The following is an 18,637-nucleotide window of genomic DNA, read 5'->3' on the forward strand; positions in this document are numbered from 1 at the left end:
GCTCCCGTGTAATGAACACCTGCTCTTCGCCTGATATACATTTATTTTTTTATTTGTGCACCTTTTATAATTTTAAAGTTCTTAATAATAATAATAATAATAATAATAATAATAATAATAATAATAATAATACTCGTTTGCATATATTGTTTTTTGCTGTGTTGCATGCAACCCGAAGTCACTTGTTTGTGACATGGGTGGCCATATAAATACGACCAGCAAATAAATAAGTAAATAAACAGCAACAACTGGAGTCCTTTGAGGGGCGTCCTGTCGCGGCACCAGAGGACCTCCAGGCAGGGGGCGGCGCAGAGGAAGCTGCAGGACCTGCCCTTCTGCAGCGATGGCGTGGAAGCCAAGGCGCCGCACGGGAAGCTTCGGGGCCGGAGCAGGGCGGGAGCGCGGTGGCAGGCGCCCGGACTCACCTGAGGGATGCTGGCGTTGCAGATCTCAGCCATGATGTAGCAGATGAGCTGCAGCACAAAGAGACCCGCGTCCAGGCGGCGGAGGTAGAACTCCTCCTCCGTGTCGTCGTCGATGATCTCTCCGCGGCGCACCATGTCCTGAGGGGGGCAGGCAGAGGTCACGCTTGAGGAACGGAGTCGCCGCTTGCTTCGCCCGCCAGGCCCTACAACTCCCCTTAGGGGCGGTCCAGAGGTGCAAGCAGCAGACCTCTGAGAAAGCACCAGCACCAGCTCTGCCTCGCCAGCACGTGCCCTCTCCCTAGCCATGACACAGCCCACGGCAACCTTAGGAGGGTTCCTGAGCCTCGAGGCCAACGGCCAGGGCTGAAGGAACGGGGAAGATCACCAACTGATCTGGCGGAGGGGAAGGCATCCTTTCACAGTGACAGCGACTGAACTCGGTTTCACATGTTGGTCGTCTGATCACGCGGGAGGCCCAACGTATGGACTCTCGCAGTCTTCGCCCAAAGCCCCCCACTTCCTCTCCCTGGGACTGTGCCAGAGCAGTCTCCAAAGATGCTCGTGGAACAAAAGGGACCAATCCATCTCTTTCCGTAGCTGCATGTGTCCTGCAGAGGTGATCCCAGGACATTTCCAAGGTGGAGCCTGGGAGAAGCCCAGAGGAACCAGGCTCAGGGGGCAGACAAAGATCTGAAGGAGCAAATCTCCGGGGGGGGGGGTGTCACAGCTGGGCGCAGAGGTGGTGCCAGAGAGCTGGTTTCGGTCCAGGGAGAATGTTATGAAACCAGCTCTGTGCTCAAATCCAGGCTGCTCCCTTGCAAAATGTGCTCCGAGATCCCTCCTCTGGCTGCAACCCCCTCCAGGACTCGGCCCCCCACCAGCAGGAACTCATGCCGCAGCTGACCTTTTGCTAGCCTCACACTGGAATTTTGTTTTGCCAGCCCAAGATCTCCTGGCCGTCTGCCTGATTTATGATATGGTGGCCCGGCAGGTGGGCACACTCCACTGGAGCAATTTTTCATCCTTACAGCGAGAGCACGGCGTACCTGCAACACTCAACAAGGAGGGCCTCCTCCTGCGGGTGTGCACTGCAGTCAAGCCCACGCCAAGCCACGTTGCAATGCCACTGCCGAGGGAGAGAACCCACGCTTGGCTCTGCGGCTGCGCTGCCCTGGCTAGGCGATGTGAGCGGGACAGCAGGCTGAGCGGGAGCCCCCTGACCTTGGGCACCCGCCTAGGAAGAGCCACAGCAGGCGGGAAGGGGCCGGCCAGGCTCCTGAGATGTTCCAAAGGGTCACTGCCCCAAGTCCAAGGGCAGTTTCCCTGCCGTGCCCTGCAGCCCGCCTGAGCTGGACCCCAGCCTTCCGTTCTGGCCCTGCAGAGGAAGGGCGACCCTCTGCTCTTCTGCTCCCGCGCAGCACAGCCCCCAGGAGAGCCACGCTGCCTCGCCTCCAAGGCCGGCTTTTGCCTCCCACCCTTATTTTTCGGTCTCCCAATTCCACCTGGGCTTGGCTGTTCAGAAGCCGGCCTTTTCACAAGCCACATTGCCACCTCCGGGACTCCCAGCTCCGAGACTTGTTCTGTGAGCAGGATTAACAGCCACGTGGCCTATATCCTGCAAGCGACCGCTGGCCTGGCTGGCAACCGCAGACACCTCAGGGGCAACACCCCACTCAGCACGGCATGAATCCCTCTGGCGTTTGCAAGACGCGAGGATGCTCTCCGGCTGCACTGTCTTTCTGCCCCTCTGGGCGGCAGGGTCGGGCTTCTGGAACCATCTGCCCCGCTGGCCGAGGCGGACGCCCCAAACTCCCTGCGCTTCAGGACACCAAACCGATCTGGGCGGACGGAGGTGTCTGCCTGGGCAGCAACTTCCCCACGTCACCCAGGAGACTCCGCCAGGGAATTAGGAAGGAGTCTCTCGCTGGACGTGCCGAGCCCAGTGCCGCTACGAGTCCGGCTAATCACCAGCACCCCTCCCGACCCCCCGTGTTAATCGCTTTCCAGCACAAATACCAAGGCCCCCCTCCTCTAAGCTGTCAGGATACAACATCCTGAGGAGTGCTCAGATGCCATCCTCATCTGCCGTGAGATGCCCGGCGCTGATGGGATGAGACAGCCCGAGATGGGCTCCTGCGATGCTCACGCTGCCTCTCCTCCTGCTAACAAGGCCGGGCTGGCAGCAAGAAGGATGAGGAGAGCAGAGGACCACTCTCAAGCCAGGCTGCAGCCTCCCCCGAGCAGGAGCCCAGCTCCCCCAGGGCGCCGGAGCCTCCCCTGAGGACAGCAGGGTGGCTGGGGACTCCAGCCTCAGCCTCACTTCCTTGGGGACTGGGCAGAGGGAGCAGCTGCCCTTCCCTCTGCCTTGGGAAAGGCTCCTCTGCTCCTCCCAAGACAGGCTGGAACCATGGGGAGGCCAGAGACCCTCTGCAGTGGGCACCTTCCATGCCAGGGGAGTAGTCGCTCTATGCAAGCTGTTTGTGAGCATCTGGACGTGCCAGGGGATGAGCCACAAGATCCCCAGGCCGGAACGGCCAAGGGGTCACGCAGCTCCAGTGGGATTATGGCAAACCAAGTGCCCCCGAGGGGGCTGCTTTGCCTGTTGGGGCACTTGCACAGATGCCAACATGCAGGCAAGCCCACCCACCCTTTTCAGCACTTGGCCGGCTGTCCACTTCTGCCGAGAATCCAGGCGCCAGAGCTGCTCAGCAGTTGGAGCGCACATCCGCCTGCCAGTCCTGTTCCTCAGGCCCTGCACGACTGCCGCTGACCTGCCCTCTCTGGCTCTTGACGCAGCCATTCGCAGCCGCCCACAAGGCCACGCTCATCCAGATCCCCTGGGAAGCAATCCACGCCTATGGTCCCCCTGCCCTTCCAGGATCCCATTTCTCCCTTCTGAGGTTGTGGCACAATTAGCATCTCATTTATAAGCCATTATGGTGCAAAATGCCCAGAGAGAACATTTTATCGAATCAACCTGCTGAGCATAATTTCCACACAGAAGTCAGGATAATGTATTAAGCCATCGCCTGCATTTGCCTCCCTGCTGCCACCGCTGCCCTGTGCCACCGCACCTCCAGAGCGAAGGGGGCTTGCCACCTCCTCCTCAAGAAAGGAGGGCAGCAGGCAGGAAGCAAAGGAGGCCTGTAATCCACAAGCCTGGCGGGTCTCAGCCTCGTCCGTGGCCCTCCCGTGGCTACCTTTCCCCATCCGTTCCTCTCGTCCCACAGGAAGCACTTCACGGATCATCCCCCGGACTGAACCACTGAATCCACACTTGTCCTGGGCAGGAGAGCTCCCGGCAGGCAGACATGCTGTTCGTGGCAGGAGCCTCTGCGATCAGGAGCTCGGCCAGCGTCTGAAGAAGGGCCCGCAGAGTGGGAAAGCTGCCTCGCAATTCCTTTGCGGGGCCCGCAGGACCATCCACTGTCCCCCGCCCCACAGCAGGCAGCCAAGGTGCTCTGTCGGGAGGCCCCTCCAAGAACTGGGCTCGGCCCAGGGGCACCTCTTGGAAGAACGAGAGTCCTTTCGGGGGCACCTGGCGGAACTTGGAAGGAAAGATTGGGGCACCTGCCCCCGCAAGGAATCCAAAGCGCCGCCTAGTTCGGCCTCCTGTTCCCGGCCACAGTCGGCCAGGCGCCCAGAAGGAACCCGCAGGCCAGAGGAAGGGCAATGGGGGCTTCCTATGTGCGACCCGCGGGGCCGGAGCAGGAGGGGGACACTTACATGCTTTTCACCTTCAATCTTCTTATCGGCTGCCTGCAAGGCATCCAGGTACTTGAAATACAACTCCATCAGCCTGTCCACCTGGAAGAGAAGACGGGGTGTGTCTGCGCGTCTCTCCCAGGGTTAAGGCAAAGGCTCTCAGCCCAAAGGGACAGAGTTGCTCCGTCGGCCACGGGAGCCGGGGGGAGCCTCAAAGACGCTGCTTCCCTGCTGATCCCCTCCTCCAGCCTTCGCAGCTCCTCCTTCCTCAGCATTTGGTCTGCTCCCGCTGCTCTTGGCCTCCCCGAGCCAGCGGTGCCTGGGGAACCCTTTCCAAGCCAGCAGGGCTCCTGCCCCCGAGATGCAGGGCCCGCAGGGCTGGCACAGGAGGCGCCCGGTCGGAAGCTTCCAGAACCTAAAGGCCAGATGTCCCTGTTTCTTATCCCCAGTGATAGAGTGCCCCTGAACATGGCAGTTCCATTTAGCTATCAATAGTCTGCAGCTATTGACAACCTTTCCTCCACCTCCTCCATAAATTTCAGGGGAAAAATATCAATTCTAATTAAAGTAGTTCAAATTTTAAAAGCACTTTAGGCACATTAATTGCTGTTCCTCGCAGAACAAAACCAGGAGGAGCACCTTGGGACATGTTTGGCAAACACTCCACGAAGCCCTTGCGCCCTTGCAGTTTGGGCTCTCCTGCTTCCCGCTACCGTTGCCATTGATTTTCAGAACTGACACCCATTTTGATCCAAAATTATTTTCAGAGACCTTGTGAGCATTAATCGATTAATTCTTTCATCACAGACTGAAAGGCTGCCTTTGGAAAGGGAGAATGTGCAAGAAAATCGGGACTGAGGGCCGGCAACGCACAGCAACCGCAGGAGCCACAGGAGGCTTCTGGCCACTCCCGGGCCAGCACGGCCACGAAGCAAAGTGGTCACCCGGCCTGGCAGTGTTTGGGGCAGAGGCGACAAATTTACCCCATGGGTGCGAGTCCCCGTGACAGGAGTGAGGAGAGAAAGGACCTCCGGGCAGAACAGCACCGGGGTGAATCACATTTTAACTTGGCCCAGGGGAATACACCTTTGCACGAAACATGAGTGGCTCCTGTCCGAAGCAGCCCCTCTGGCCACCCGTCACCCACCTTCTCGCTGTCGTTCTCCGTGAATTTGTTGAGCAGCCGCGTCCGCTGCTGCCCCCGCAGGTTCCTCAGGAGGGAGGCCAAGATGGAGCAGACGTGCTCTGGGCACAGAGAGGGAAAGACAGACTTCAGCTGGGGACGGTGCTCCCCTTCACCCCACCCGCCCCTTTCTCAGCACCCTCCTGGCTCCTGTCCAGCAGCCCCTAAAGGCTGCTTTAGTCCCACAAAGAACCCCAATGCCCCTCTCCCCACGGTGGAACACCATTTAGCCACCGCGAGGAAGGGTGGATCCTGCCCCTGGCCACAGCCCAGTTTGCAAGTGGCCTTGCCTGTCCCAGAGCTGCACTGCAATGGGGGGGCGCATGTGTGTCTGGAGCAGCTCTTGCTCCCAGGTGAAGCTCTCCGTGGCACAGAAGCTCCGGAGGAAGAGGAGGGAGGGCCGTCTGGCTACAGCCCCCCAGAAAAGCCTTTGCTCGGCAGCCGCCTCCCAGGCCCAGCACCAGACAAAGAAGCCCACCTACCCTGAATCCGTTCTCCTCCCCCTCCATCCTCAGAGAGACCCCCTTCGGATCCACCGGGGCGGGGAAGAAGGGGGCCGGAAATGCCAGGGGGATGGAGGATCTCTGCCTGCCACCTAATTGTCTCTCCTGCCTCTCAGAATAAACATGCTCGCCTTGGCTTTCCCAACAGATTTATTTATTGTATTTCTGGTGATTCACAATGAAGGGTTTAGGGCTGAAAAATGCAGCCGAATATAAAAGCTTAGAAACTGAAATAAAACCCCGAAATAAGCACCAGCGAAGCCTCCGGCACTGCCGAGATTTAAGTGGCGAAGAGAGAAAGGCTTTCCAGGCTGAGGTGGCTGGGGGGCCAAGGGGTCCCTCTGGCCAAGGGGGCTTTCAGCGCCAAGAAAACCCCGGCGGGCAGGCCTTCCTGTCCAGCTTCCCCCGGCCGCAAGATGGATGAATCCTCCAGTGTGTCTCTGCTGCCTTGCCGGAGGGCAGAGGGGTCAGGATTTGTTCTATTTGAGAGAGGAAAAGGCGGGCCGCAGAGGAAAAGGGTGGTCTCCTCGTTGCTGTCAAGACGATTAACGGGCACTTTCCCAGCACTGCCTGCTCAGGGGCCACGAGGAGATGCAATCCATCGCCCACAGAACAAGCCACGTGCCCCCGCCTGCAGCGGCTTTCAGCAAGAGGCACCTGACCCCCCAAGGGACGGGCCGCTCCCCCCTCGCTGCGGGGATCCTGCACGATGCATTAAGGCCTGTCAGTGCCACTGGAAGCAGGTCCTGCTGCGCTGAGGGCTTTGTGAACTGCTAATCAACGCTGCTCGCTCAGAACAGATTGCAGCCTGCGACGGCGCCCACTTCTTATGCCCTCCGGAGGTGGAGCTGGGCAGGGAGAGGAGAGGAGAGGCGATAAACCCGTTCTCTGGAGGTCAGCCCCAGAGACCTGATCATCCTGGAAGAGCACGACGTGCAGCAAGATCGCTTGGGGGACGCCACAGACCTGGGCTTGGCGCACCTGCACGCAGCGTCCCTCCGCACCCTCCGCTTTAAGGAGAAGGAGTCACATGCGTGCGTGGGAGGGAGGGGAGGAGGAGTGAAAGGCGCCCAGCAGGCTGTTTGCGAATAATCAGAATCCCGGGAGTTCTCTCGGGTTCCCCCTTAGGATGAATTGCCTATCGCTCCGGTTGGAGGGCCCTGAAACTCCCCTCTGCCCTCCGCCCCACCCTGCCCAGTACAGCCCAACCGCAAAAGGCATTCTGCTCGGTGACGGATGGGACGAAAAACAGCCGCTGGGAGCGTCAAAAAGATGCTGTAGCTCTTGGCTCAGCCTGGCCTGGTCGATGCCTGGCCCGCAGGTGAGTCTTCAGAGCCCAAAGGGGGACACGGACCTGACCCAGAACCCCCCACCCCAAAGCCAGCCCCAAGCCCAGGGCCAGGGCTCAGAAGCTGGGAAGCACGTGGCCTTGCGAACAGCGCCTGAGCACAGGCCTTGGTTCCCTCTGCCAGGGGGCGGGGGTGACAGGCTCGGGCCACCCTTCAGGCATTGCCCACATGTGCAGGGCGCGGTGGAGGAGCGCAGCGCCAGGTGGACCTTGCCAACCGCCCAAGAAAGGGAGCTCTGAGCGGCTGTGGAGAAGCAGGTCCCAAAGAGGAGCCTTGGGGAAGTGGGCCCTGCCCTCCGGCCCTGGGGGAAGCTGCAGCCTGCCCCCGTCTTCTGCTCAAGCAAAGGGGAGCCCTCCATCGACTGGCAGCCCCTTAGGCAGCTCCCTAGAAGAGCAGTAAAAGGCCAAGGCACAGAGAAATGGAAACCTGGATGCGCGTGAAAGGACAGGTCTGGGTCACGGTGTCCAGTACCTCTCTGGGCCCCCTCCTCTGGCTGGCAGTGGATCTCTGGGGCCAGGGAAGGGCTAGCTGGGGACTTTCCAGCTAGCTCTGGGCCAGGTCCGAGTCTCCTTCCACATTTGCAACAGGCTTTGCTGGTCTGGCTCTGCTCCGAGGACAGATGCTTAAGACCCCAGGAGGGAGGCCAGAGTAGCTGCGCCCCGGCCTTCTGAACCACCGGGACGGCCCCTGGCCCCTGCCCCCCACTCAGGGATTCTGCTCCACCGGGTTTCCTGCAGCAGACAGGCAGGAAAGATGCAGGATGCAGGCAGGGCTTAAAAAACCCTAATTAGATTGGTCTCGACTGGCTTGAAACTCAACATTAAAAAAACTAAGATCATGGCATCTGGACCCATCAATTCCTGGCAAATAGAAGGGGTAGAAATGGAAGCAGTAACAGACTTCATTTATTTGGGCTCCAAGATCACCGCAGACGGAGACTGCAGCCATGAAATTAAAAGACGCTTGCTCCTTGGGAGGAAAGCTATGGCAAACCTAGATAGCATATTAAAAAGCAGAGATGTCACCTTGCCGACAAAGATCCGCATAGTCAAAGCTATGGTTTTTCCAGTAGTAATGTATGGCTGTGAGAGCTGGACCATAAAGAAGGCTGAGCGCCGAAGAATTGATGCCTTTGAACTTGGTGCTGGAGAAGACTCTTAAGAGTCCCCTGGACTGCTAGGAGGTCAAACCAGTCAATCTTAAAGGAAATCAACCCTGATTGCTCATTGGAAGGACTGATAATGAAGCTCAAGCTCAGATACTTTGGTCACCTAATGCGAAGAGAGATCTCTTTGGAGAAGACCCTGATGCTGGGAAAGATTGAAGGCAAAAGGAGAAGAGGACGGCAGAGGATGAGATGGTTAGATAGCATCCCTGAAGCAATGAGCATGAAACTGAGCAAACTCAGGGAGGCAGTGAAGGACAGGAAGGCCTGGCGCAATATGGTTCATGGGGTCACGAAGAGTCGGACACGACTTAACGACTAAACAACAAAGCGGAATACAGATCCCCACATTCATGGCAGGAACTCCGTTCAGGTCAGTCTGTGCCCGAGTGCCTCTCGGCCTTTGCGGCGATCCTTCTCCCCCTTCTAATGGACTTGGGCCCAGCAGGGAGGAAGGGAAGGACTGACAGGCGGGTGGGCGGAGGGGACGGGAGGCAGCCGTGGAATGCTGGTGGGGGTTCAAGAAACACCCCCTGCCAAAAGCCCAACCCACCCATCTCCCAAGAACGGCAGTGTGGGCTTCTGGAGGGAAGAGAGCAAGACAAGAAAAGCGAGAAGCCAAGGAGGGCAAGGAAGAGTTTCCTGCTAATGAGCTCCGAAGGAGCCGGGCTGCGTGCCCTCCATGCCAAACTGTGCCCTGCTGCCTCACTTGTCCTTTCACTCTGTCAGAACGGAACGAGATGTTTACAGTTGACTCCAGAGATCTCCTTCTTTCTGCCTGCCAGATCGAAATGGGCTCTCTTGGACAGAATGCTTTTCGCGTCAGCAATCTTCTTGCCAGGAATGAAAACCCCAACCGCGCTTCAGTCTTGCTGCCGGTTCCCTCTGGGCCCGGTCCTCCCCTCTCCCCAGCTGGAGCAGCAGACCCGTGCCCTGGCTCCGGAGAGGGAGGAGGAGGACAGCCATGATGGGCACCAGAGTTGGCAACAGCCACTCAGGTAGGCTGTGTCAAGAGGGCCCAGCTACTGCCTTGCTGGTTTGAAGACTAGCGTCAACGTGTCCCAACTCAGAGCTCTCTATGGGCCCCAATGGGGTCACAGAACATCCAGCTGCAGCCGCGGACTCATCCCACAACGGATGTGTGGAGAGCTGAGATACCTCCACTGGTTTAAGAAAGGAAGACCTTGTGGGTGGTGCAAGAACACTTCATATATCAGAGCTACTCTGCTCATAGAGCAGTGTTTCTCAACCTTGGCAGCTTGAAGATGGGTGGACTTCAACTCCCAGAATTCCCCAGCCAGCAAAGTTGAAGTCCACCCATCTTCAAGCTGCCAAGGTTGAGAAACACTGCTCTGGAGAAATCTTGAATCATAGCCACAGCCTAAAATGGGCAGCTGGGGTGATCTGCGAGAATATGCAAGACGTGTGAAGGCAGCTTTCTGCTTCTTAAGGAACCAAGTGTCTGGGCGCACCAAAGCCCCCCCCCCTCCGCCCCCAAGACTAAAAGCATTGCAAGCAAGTCTCGGTGTGCTGAAGGCCTCTCCATAAGGTACGACAGAATGGAAGAGATTGAACACCTCTGCACTGCCAATTAACTTAGCGCAGCAGGAAAGATGAGCACTTCCTGCAGGAAGAAAAAGGGAAATCCCAAACTCCACAGGGCTCTGCTAAAGAGGCTGGGAGCCACTCTGGGGCTCAGCTGGACTGACAACCCAGTGTTTGCCTACGTGCAATTCGCCAGAGGCCCGCAACAGAAAACGCTGGTCTTTAATATTACGCTGAGATAAAAACGGAGAGGAAATGGCAGGATTTTAGCATTCTCCTAGGAGACAGTGGAAGATCTGTGATTGCAGGAGGCCGAAAAGATGGGCAACCCTGCAGCCCTCCAAAACTTCTTGCTTATTTCCAAAGCCCCAAAATGGATGCCTCCCGCAGACCGCTCCTGACGGCTAAATCCATTAAATAAACAACAAAGGCCACCTGAAAGGAATTCCATCTCCGTCTGCAATTCTGCTCAGAACTGCTGATGCTTCAGCCAAGGCTTCCCTTTGGATCTTCGCTCCTCCGTGATACAAATACATATTGCAAGATATTACACGCGTCTGATTAATTGAATAAACCCGCTTGGTCTTTCTTCCTTGTCTCTGCAAATTCCTCTCCGGTGTAAAATGCTGACCAAATGGCAAAGCTTGTGGAAATATTTCACTCTGCACCAGAAAAAGCCTTTGAAAATTGGGCAGGGGCTGCTCTGCCTTGAAACTGGGGCCCTGAGAAGGTGGCCTTCAGCCTCCTTTGGAATTCTGCATTTCCACAGCCCACCAGGAAATCCAACCTTTTGGCGACTCCTCAGGCACAAACCTGGTTCCCACATATGCAGAGGCAAAGAGGGGAGTCCAGAAGACAAAATCGAAAGGTTCAGGTAGACTTGTCCTGCCGAGTGGGTTTTACCCCTCTTACATTCTGGAAATCAACCTGAATGGCCGAGACTCTTCCTGCCACGCTGCTCTGGGGGCCAAACCTGCAAATGCAACCCTGTTCCAGAACTACCTGATCGTTCACCATTGTGGAATGTCATCAACCACCCACATTCGCTTTTTGGGGGGGGGGGATCAGAGAAGTGCTTTTCCCCATTTTTCAGCATTCGTCTCATACCCGCCAGAGCTCCACCACCGAAGCAAGGTTGCCTTCTTTCTGAGCATTTCCAAACCTTCCTCTTTCTATTACCCACGCTGGAGACGTTAAGCAATTAACAATTTCATTTTCTTCAAGCTCCTTGACACCTTGATTCATTACGTTTGTAGGGCTGGGAGCGAGACGCATTTTTGAATGTCGAAGTGTCGGGGATTTGCACACTGAAGACAAGGGTGTCAGTTTAACTTGTGACAAGGGCTGGTTCCAGAAGCCTTCCATCTCTGCCAGCCAGGCTCTGAAGCCAGCAGGGACGGGAGGATTCTCAAAAGCAGGAGCCAGCTCTGGACGGGCAGTGGCCCCTCTCCAGTCGTGGCACGGACACACGGCCAAAGGAAGGGGCGGAAGGAGGAAACGTAGCACACAAAACGCACTCTCCTCCATCTCCCTCCCTCTTAAGATGGCCCGGCTTTGCTGTGCATGGCAACCGCCAAGGCCACCAACGATCCAGGGGCGGCATGGCGGGCGTGCAGGTGTGGAGCAAGGAAGAGGAGAAGGCAAGAGCGAGCAGAAGGACAGCGGGGCGAAGACGCTGCACGAGAGCAGAGTGGAGGCGAAAAGGGAGAGAAGGCTCAGGGAAAACGGGGGGGGGGATGGGGAAGGGGCAGAAGAGCCAAGTGGGATCAGCAGCATCGCCCTTCCTCTGACCGGGGCCGCCTGTGGCCATGAGGCCAGCCCGACCAACCCGGCAGAGCCAGCCCAGGCCCAGAGGCGAGCGGGACGGAGCCCGCCCGGCAGAGCCAGGCCAGGGCAGACCCCCCCAGCACCAGCCAAAAGGCCACAGCCCACCGCAGCCAGCAGCACAAGCGCCTGCTGCCCGACCTGTGGGAGAAACCCACTGTGCCAGGACAGGAGAGGCCTGCCAGGGCAGGAAGGGAGGGCAAGCAAAGTGGGGGGGGGGGGGCTGGAAGGGTACAGCTCCCCCACCTCTAAGGGAACAAAGAAAGGGGAAGGGGGTGCAACTCACGCTCCTACTTTACATGCATTGGAGGCAGAGACCTCTTCTAGTCAGTCAGATTTGGGCAGCCCAAAATCAGGAGAAATCTGGCAGCATCTTTTCCAACCAACAAATGTTATTACTATATTTATTTATAACATTTATAGATGTTATAAATAATGTTATTATAAATGTTCTGTCATGTGCTGTTTTTTGTGTTTTTTGCATTATTTTTTGTTTTTCAACGTTTTTAACAATTGTAAACCACCCAGAGTCGCTGGGAGTTGGGCGGCATATAAATTTAATAAATTATCAGCAGCAGCATCAGGCATAGGCTTTCATGAGCTGCAGCTCACTTCCTCAGATGCATGAAGCATTACTGATAATGCAGAAGTAATTCTTAAGTAGATTTGCTAAGTACAGTTAACAGGGATATGTTTATAGGAATAGGCTGCAGGATTACAGATAAAAATTACTGATACAGGTTTAAGAGGAGAAATAAATGCAGATTTATAGAAGCAAGCATGCAAATCTGTTTTATAAAGAAACATTAACAGGGAATCTAAGTAATAAAACTACCTGTTTCTGGGGTGGAAAGCTTACTGGCTGTGTGTGCTGCGCCACTCCCAAAGAACCCCCACCAGTAGGTCATTCCCCTTCCCGATCTATGTATTGCTGTGAAATACTGTGCACGGCACTCCTTCAGCTCCCGGGGGGCTCCCGGGGGCTCTGTTCCTGCGGGGATCTCAATCCGTAATCAAAAGTATTACAATAAGCTGTTAATCCCAAAACCAACAACGTCGCTGCCAGGTAGAGCTAAACTTCTGGTCAACGTCAATTTCCCTGGCTGACCCAACGTGATCTGCAGAAATTTCCCGCACAGGCTTCCCTGGAAAGAGGGTGGCGGTGGCTCATGGAGTCATGAGCACGAAAGGCGGTTCCACAAGACACGAGGCCACCTCTGGCCTCTTCCTGCCTTCCCACCAAGTCCACCTGTGTCCTCCCTTGCTTCCCCTTTTCTGAACCGCACGCCTGAATGGAGGCATCCCTCTGAAGTAGCACCAGTGGCTGGAGCCAGAGGGACTCCCCAAAGTTCACTCCGCTAAGCATTCACACGACCTGATATTACTTTGTCTGCTCTGACTGCTGCCTTCTCGTTCTCCTTCCCTGTTTCCAGCTTCACGCTAGCACTACATTTCATGGGCTGACTTGTTGACAGGGGCTGCAGAGCAGAGCAGAGCAGAGCAGAGCAGAGCAGAGCAGGCCCTCCCGTGGGTCACATCACCAAAAAATTGCCCTGGGTGCAATGGCACAGGACGTGGAATCAAGGAGAACAGCCCCGAAACGGCGCCAACGAGTGCCAGGCCCGCAGAGGCAGGAGGCCTTTTGCAACTGTCACAATAGACCAACAGAAGGAGGGACACAGTTTCCGCTCTGCGTAAACAGGCGTCCACTGAAAGGCACATGTACCAAGTGCACGGCTTGTTTAAACAGCTGGTAGCGTTTACGAGACAAGATCAGAGTCAACTTAATAGCTTTGAGCCCCCCGCCTGGCAAATATTTATCAACTGAGCAACTGCATGTACCTACTTGGCTCGAAGGAGCCTTTTTCCCAATCAGGGAAGTGGTTCTGAACATCAAGCAGCTCGCTTGACAACGAAGGGCACAACAGGTGGGGGATCTGGATGGCAGAGCTACTGTTCTACCCTTGTGCCTCAGTAGACTCTGCATCCCAGATTACTCGCTTTTGCAGCAGGTCTGGTCCCAGGAAAGCTTCTGGGACTGTGCTTTACCGTTTTGCAAAAAACGGCATCTCTGCGGAGCCACCCCAGGAGCCCAAGATCCGTCTCTTGGCCAGTCACAGACAGTTTGGGTCCCGCCTGCACACAGGTGAAGGGGGGGTTGCGCCCCCCTTTACCATTTTACCAAAATGCTCTACCATTTTCTCTGCTGTGCTCAAGGCTCTACTGCGAGAAAGTGAGGCTGGCCAGCTCATTGGGCACATGAACCTCAACTCACGTATCTATCCTTACAATTCCCTACGCATCACACCCAATTCGGTCTTTCCAACTTGTATATCCTGCGCTGGGGAGAAAGCACTCCCGCATAGAAACACGTATGTGCAGGCGACTCTGCCCACTGCCAGCCTGCCTGCCATCGTGGGTGCCTCTTCCAGGCTATGCGTAAGGTCACACTGCCAGTGCGGCACCACTTCCCGACAGCTCTACTTCGGCTGATGGGCGTTTCCCTTCTGCTAAGCAGCTGATGTCTGGTTGGGGCACCTGTTGGGCCAGGACCTGTCAGCTGATCAGTGGCCTTTTAGCCAGCACCCTTGGCGGACCCTGTCCTGGTGTCTGGAGGGGAGGAGAAGGCTGCTCCCATCACTCGCTCTGGACCCTCTCCCAGATGTTCCAGCCCTTCCTCGCAGGGAGATGCTTGAGATTCCCAATCGTTGGCATCTGTGCTCCCAACTCTCTGCCAAATACGGTGACCAGAATTGTCCAGATGTGGACGTGTCGTAGATTTGCAGAAGGGCTCTACAAAGCGGGCAGTCCTATTTTCCACTGGGGCTTGCCTTTTCCACCGCCACCACGCGCAGGGGTGGCATCTCTGCGGAGCCACCCCAGGAGCCCAAGATCCGTCTCTTGGCCAGTCACAGACAGTTTGGGTCCCGCCTGCACACAGGTGAAGGGGGGGTTGCGCCAAGGGGCGTCCCTTTGGCTCCCTTAAGTTGAACCGCATTCGCTAACCCAGTTTGACTAAAGCCTTCTGGAGCTCTTCGCGCTCGTGAAGAGCTGAGCGTGGTCTGCAAAGTAGGCCAGCTCACCGCTTACCCGAGTCAAAAGGATCTCGGAAGAAGCTAAAAGCTAAAACCAGAAGTCCCAGCCCAGGGCCTTGAAGGACTCTCCTTCTTCCCTTCAGAAAATGTGAAATTTTTGTTTTGGCTAGGACATCAGCAATTTCACACTTGAGCTCTTCAAGCACTTTCAAGCGAGTGCTGTTAGGGCCCCAAAACTCATCGGGCACAGTCAGAAGAAAAACCGCACGCTCTCACCCAATTAGCTCAACCCCCTCCTTGAAACAGAAGCTCCATAAATTTCCCTTTTGCAAATTCCTCTTCTTTTCCCAAAGAAAACCACCTGGGAAGCAGCAGCAGAGTCCCAGGTAATCATCCTGTTAGCTGCTGAACTGCTGCCCTCGGAATGCGAGACTCAAAGGGAGCCCATTGTGACGGAAGATCGACTCGACTGAGAAGGCTGCGCAGTGCTCCAGATCTGATCTGGAAGAGGTCCTCCCAAACATGTGGGAGTGCAAATGCCGCATCTCTCTACGACTCATTAAAACAGCCCCAACTGTCTCCAGGGTCCTCCAAAACTTCTTGTCTAAACTGAATCCAAACTACCACACAGTCCTATTGACTAAGAGGGGTATGTGTGTGTGCGCGCGCGTTATTCTCACTATTTCTCTAGCATGCAAAGGAGAACAGACTGCGCAAGGGTGATAAAGCACTTACAGCATGTGATGGGATGTGATGTAAAGTCAGCTGACACACAGATTTACCACATTTCGTAGCCAGTGCTGTGGCCATCCACATTTCCACCCCTTTCACCAACTAACTCCTGCCATTAGTCACAGGATATCAGAAGCAAAAGCAAACAAGGAACAACACTTGCCCTTGAATTCCTACCCGTCTTGCCTCGGGGGAACTGGACCCCCAGCAGGAAGACATACTGTCTACCCTCCCAGGTGGCTACTTCTTGCCACAACTCTAGTCTTCCAGCAAGGTGGGCCTCTCGAAAGGCCAGCTGCCCCTGGGAAACCCGGCCTGCTGGTGGGTCTACTGTGGGAAAATTCACCATGGCTCTTCTTACGGATGCAGAATGCCAGGGGCCCTTTCCCACCCCACTCTCTTTCCCATGTTGAACCAGGTCAGAGAGACGGTGTAGAGGCAGCTGGAGTTCCTCCATCACCAGAAGCCACATGGGCTGGGGAAATTGGGGGTGCTGCTCCCCAAACAATTGGTGGGGGAAGGTTGGTCCAACTTAATTTTGAATGGCTTGTCTCTGGTGCTCCCGGTCGCCTTCTGGGCTCTACTGTCCCACTCCAGCTCCCTGAGGTACAAAAGAAGGCAGGATTCGTGTGGCTTTTCTGCCACTCTTAAGCATTCCAGGTTTACCTTGATAAATCACGCTCGCCCCCCCTTTCCCATGCAGGGTGGAAACTAAGGTGGCCTCTGGGCTGAAGCCGCAGCAGCAGCCCCAGGTAAATAATCTCCTGTTTGCACAAACAAGATCAGAAAGTGACACAAACAACCGGCAGGCCTGCCAACCCACACGGGTGCTGCAGGAGGAGATAACAGCAATAATTAAAACGGTGTGCCAGGCTGCTTTGTCTGCTGAGAACAAAGGAGGGGAGGCAGAGCCCCTTCCCTTCCCTCCCGTTCCGGCTACCTGCGGGGGGAGGACTGGGCTTCAGAGGGCAAAGGAGGGGGGGAAGGGACGCAGAGAGGCCCACCCAGGGGCGCAGTGCTCAGGGGTGGCCGTGCACAAACTGCCCAGACTGCTCTGTTGGGGGACGGGGATGGGTGGGGTGCAAAAAGGTAGAGAAAACCTCCCCCTAGGGCCCCCTTTCCATCAGTATCTTCCACACTGCCCTTCTGGATTCCCATAACCTGCAGGTTACAGCTTGTCACTCCCTCCAGCCCGCTTTGACCATCTTGTCATTTATATGTTTTGTACAACACAAAATCGATAATGGTTAGCAGGAGCTGTTACAATGGGGGTGGGAAGAAGCACAACTGTCTTGCACAATTCACAGCAGTGACAGTGCTGGTCATCCTGACATCTTAGAATTTCCATATGACTAATTTCTGAGAGGTGCTGATCCGCCTTCCTCTTCTCCTTGATCTCACATCAGGATCGGCCACCTGGGCACTCAGCAGTGAACCAACTCCTTATGTTTATCCATAAATGCTCTGCCCTGGCCGCGTCTCCAAGAAAAGCCAAGGGTTCAGTTCAACCCTGTGGTCCATCAGGGAAGTTAAAGTCTCAGAATCAGAGAACTGTAGAGTTGGAACAGACGGCAGGGATCATCCAGCTCAGCGTTCTCAACCTTGGCAGTTTGAAGATGTGTGGACTTCAACTCCCATAATTCCCCAGCCAGCTATGCTTGAAGATGTGTGGACTTCAACTCCCAGAATTCCCCAGCCAGCATAGCCAAGGTTGAGAAACACTGAGCTAGCTCAACCCTCTGTAATGAGCAGGAAACCCAATCACACCATCCATGACCAGCCCTTCTTAAAAACCTCCAGAGATGGAGAACCTACCACTTCCATAGGTTGAAAGTTCCACTTTTGCACAGATCTTAATGCTGCGAAGTTTTTCCTTATGATTAAACTAAATCTGAGAACCTGGCCATTATTTCTGGCCCTAGTTTCTGTGTCCATGGAAAATAGTTTTTGATCATCTTCTCTGTAGGTTCCCTTTACGCACCCGAACATCACTATCCTCTCTTCCCTCCTTTTTTTTCCTCCAGACAGAACCTCCCAGTTCTCCCTTCAGCCTGTGCTCACAGGACATATCCTAAGGTTCCTGTGTCATCTTTGCTGCCCTCCTCTGACCCCCTTCTAATGAACCTGTTTTAATGTGTCCAAATCCTTCTGGAAATGTGGTGTCCAGAATTATGAAGGAAGGCTGCATTATTCCAATAGCAAGTAAAAAAGTAAGAGGGAAGAGGGGAGGAACTAAGGCAAGAGATTGGCACCAACTGATAACTTACAGAGAAAAACACCTTTTAAGTTCTTTCTATAAAGTTTAATTGGAACCATGAAATTTCATAATGCAGGGAATGCTGCCCAAACCAAACTAATGCAGCGTCAAAACTGCAGCATCACCTGGGCGAAGGGGTTCAAATAAGAGTTTCACATGCAAATGCTAAGAAAAGCAGCAGCCGTAGCACCTTATCCTCCGAAGAGCACAGAGGTGGGTACCCAACTCCCTTGACAGAATCTGAACAGGAAGGAGAAGCCCCATCTGCCAGCCTGCACCGTCCTTATCCTTGGGCAAACCAAAGACAGGGGTTCCCAGAAACATGCCCACAGAGGAGAAGCGCTCCTGAACAGGTGCACCACCTCAGCCGTGGGGCACTGCAGCAAGACCCCTGGTGCCGCTGAGGCAGACCACCGATGCCTACCCTCTTTTCTGCCAGAGATGCACAGGGATCTTGGGTTTAAGCTTTAGAAAGTCCCTCATGGAAGGAGAACTTAGCTGACTGGTTTTATGACTCATTAACTATACGCCGGTAGAGGAAAGCCTTTGCTGAGAAGTCCAACTATACACCACATTCTTAGCTTCTTAGTTTAAATTATTTAACGGTAAAAAACAAACAAACCCCCTGCTAGTGCACAATTCACTAAAGGCAACTTTTTAAAACAGAGATTTTAAATTAATGATTCTAATAACTAAATATGGCAACCCTATCAGAAAGCCCCCGGGTTCTGCGAGTAGAAAGCAACTCAAGGGGATCTGCCATATGGACCCCCGGATCTAACCCTTGGCTCACAGCAGGAAGCCCACTTTATCCAGCTTTGATGGATATGCAGAGAAGGGGAGCCCACCAGGGGATAATTAGTTCTGCTGTCGAACGGCTCTGACGTTAGGGTGTTTTTAGATGTTTTGGTCCA

The 18,637-nt window shown here is 55.1% G+C and overlaps 1 protein-coding gene across 1 annotated transcript in view; it reads right to left on the reverse strand.

The window, feature by feature from the left end:
• CTNNBL1 (catenin beta like 1) overlaps window positions 1-18,637 on the reverse strand; it is an 85,602-nt gene that overhangs the window by 4,082 nt on the left and 62,883 nt on the right. Inside the window, exons 12-14 of the mRNA XM_088154147.1 lie at window positions 5,278-5,375; window positions 4,152-4,232; window positions 426-563 (exon numbers count right to left, since the gene is read on the reverse strand). Of these exons, the coding sequence (XP_088010273.1) occupies window positions 426-563; window positions 4,152-4,232; window positions 5,278-5,375 (317 nt within the window). The remainder of the gene's footprint in view (window positions 1-425; window positions 564-4,151; window positions 4,233-5,277; window positions 5,376-18,637) is intronic.

The sequence above is a fragment of the Python bivittatus genome, unplaced genomic scaffold (genome assembly GCF_059951505.1).
Source record: "Python bivittatus isolate LINGU-HERP-01145 unplaced genomic scaffold, Pbiv_v1 ctg000700_np1212, whole genome shotgun sequence".
In the NCBI taxonomy this organism is placed as follows: domain Eukaryota; kingdom Metazoa; phylum Chordata; class Lepidosauria; order Squamata; family Pythonidae; genus Python; species Python bivittatus.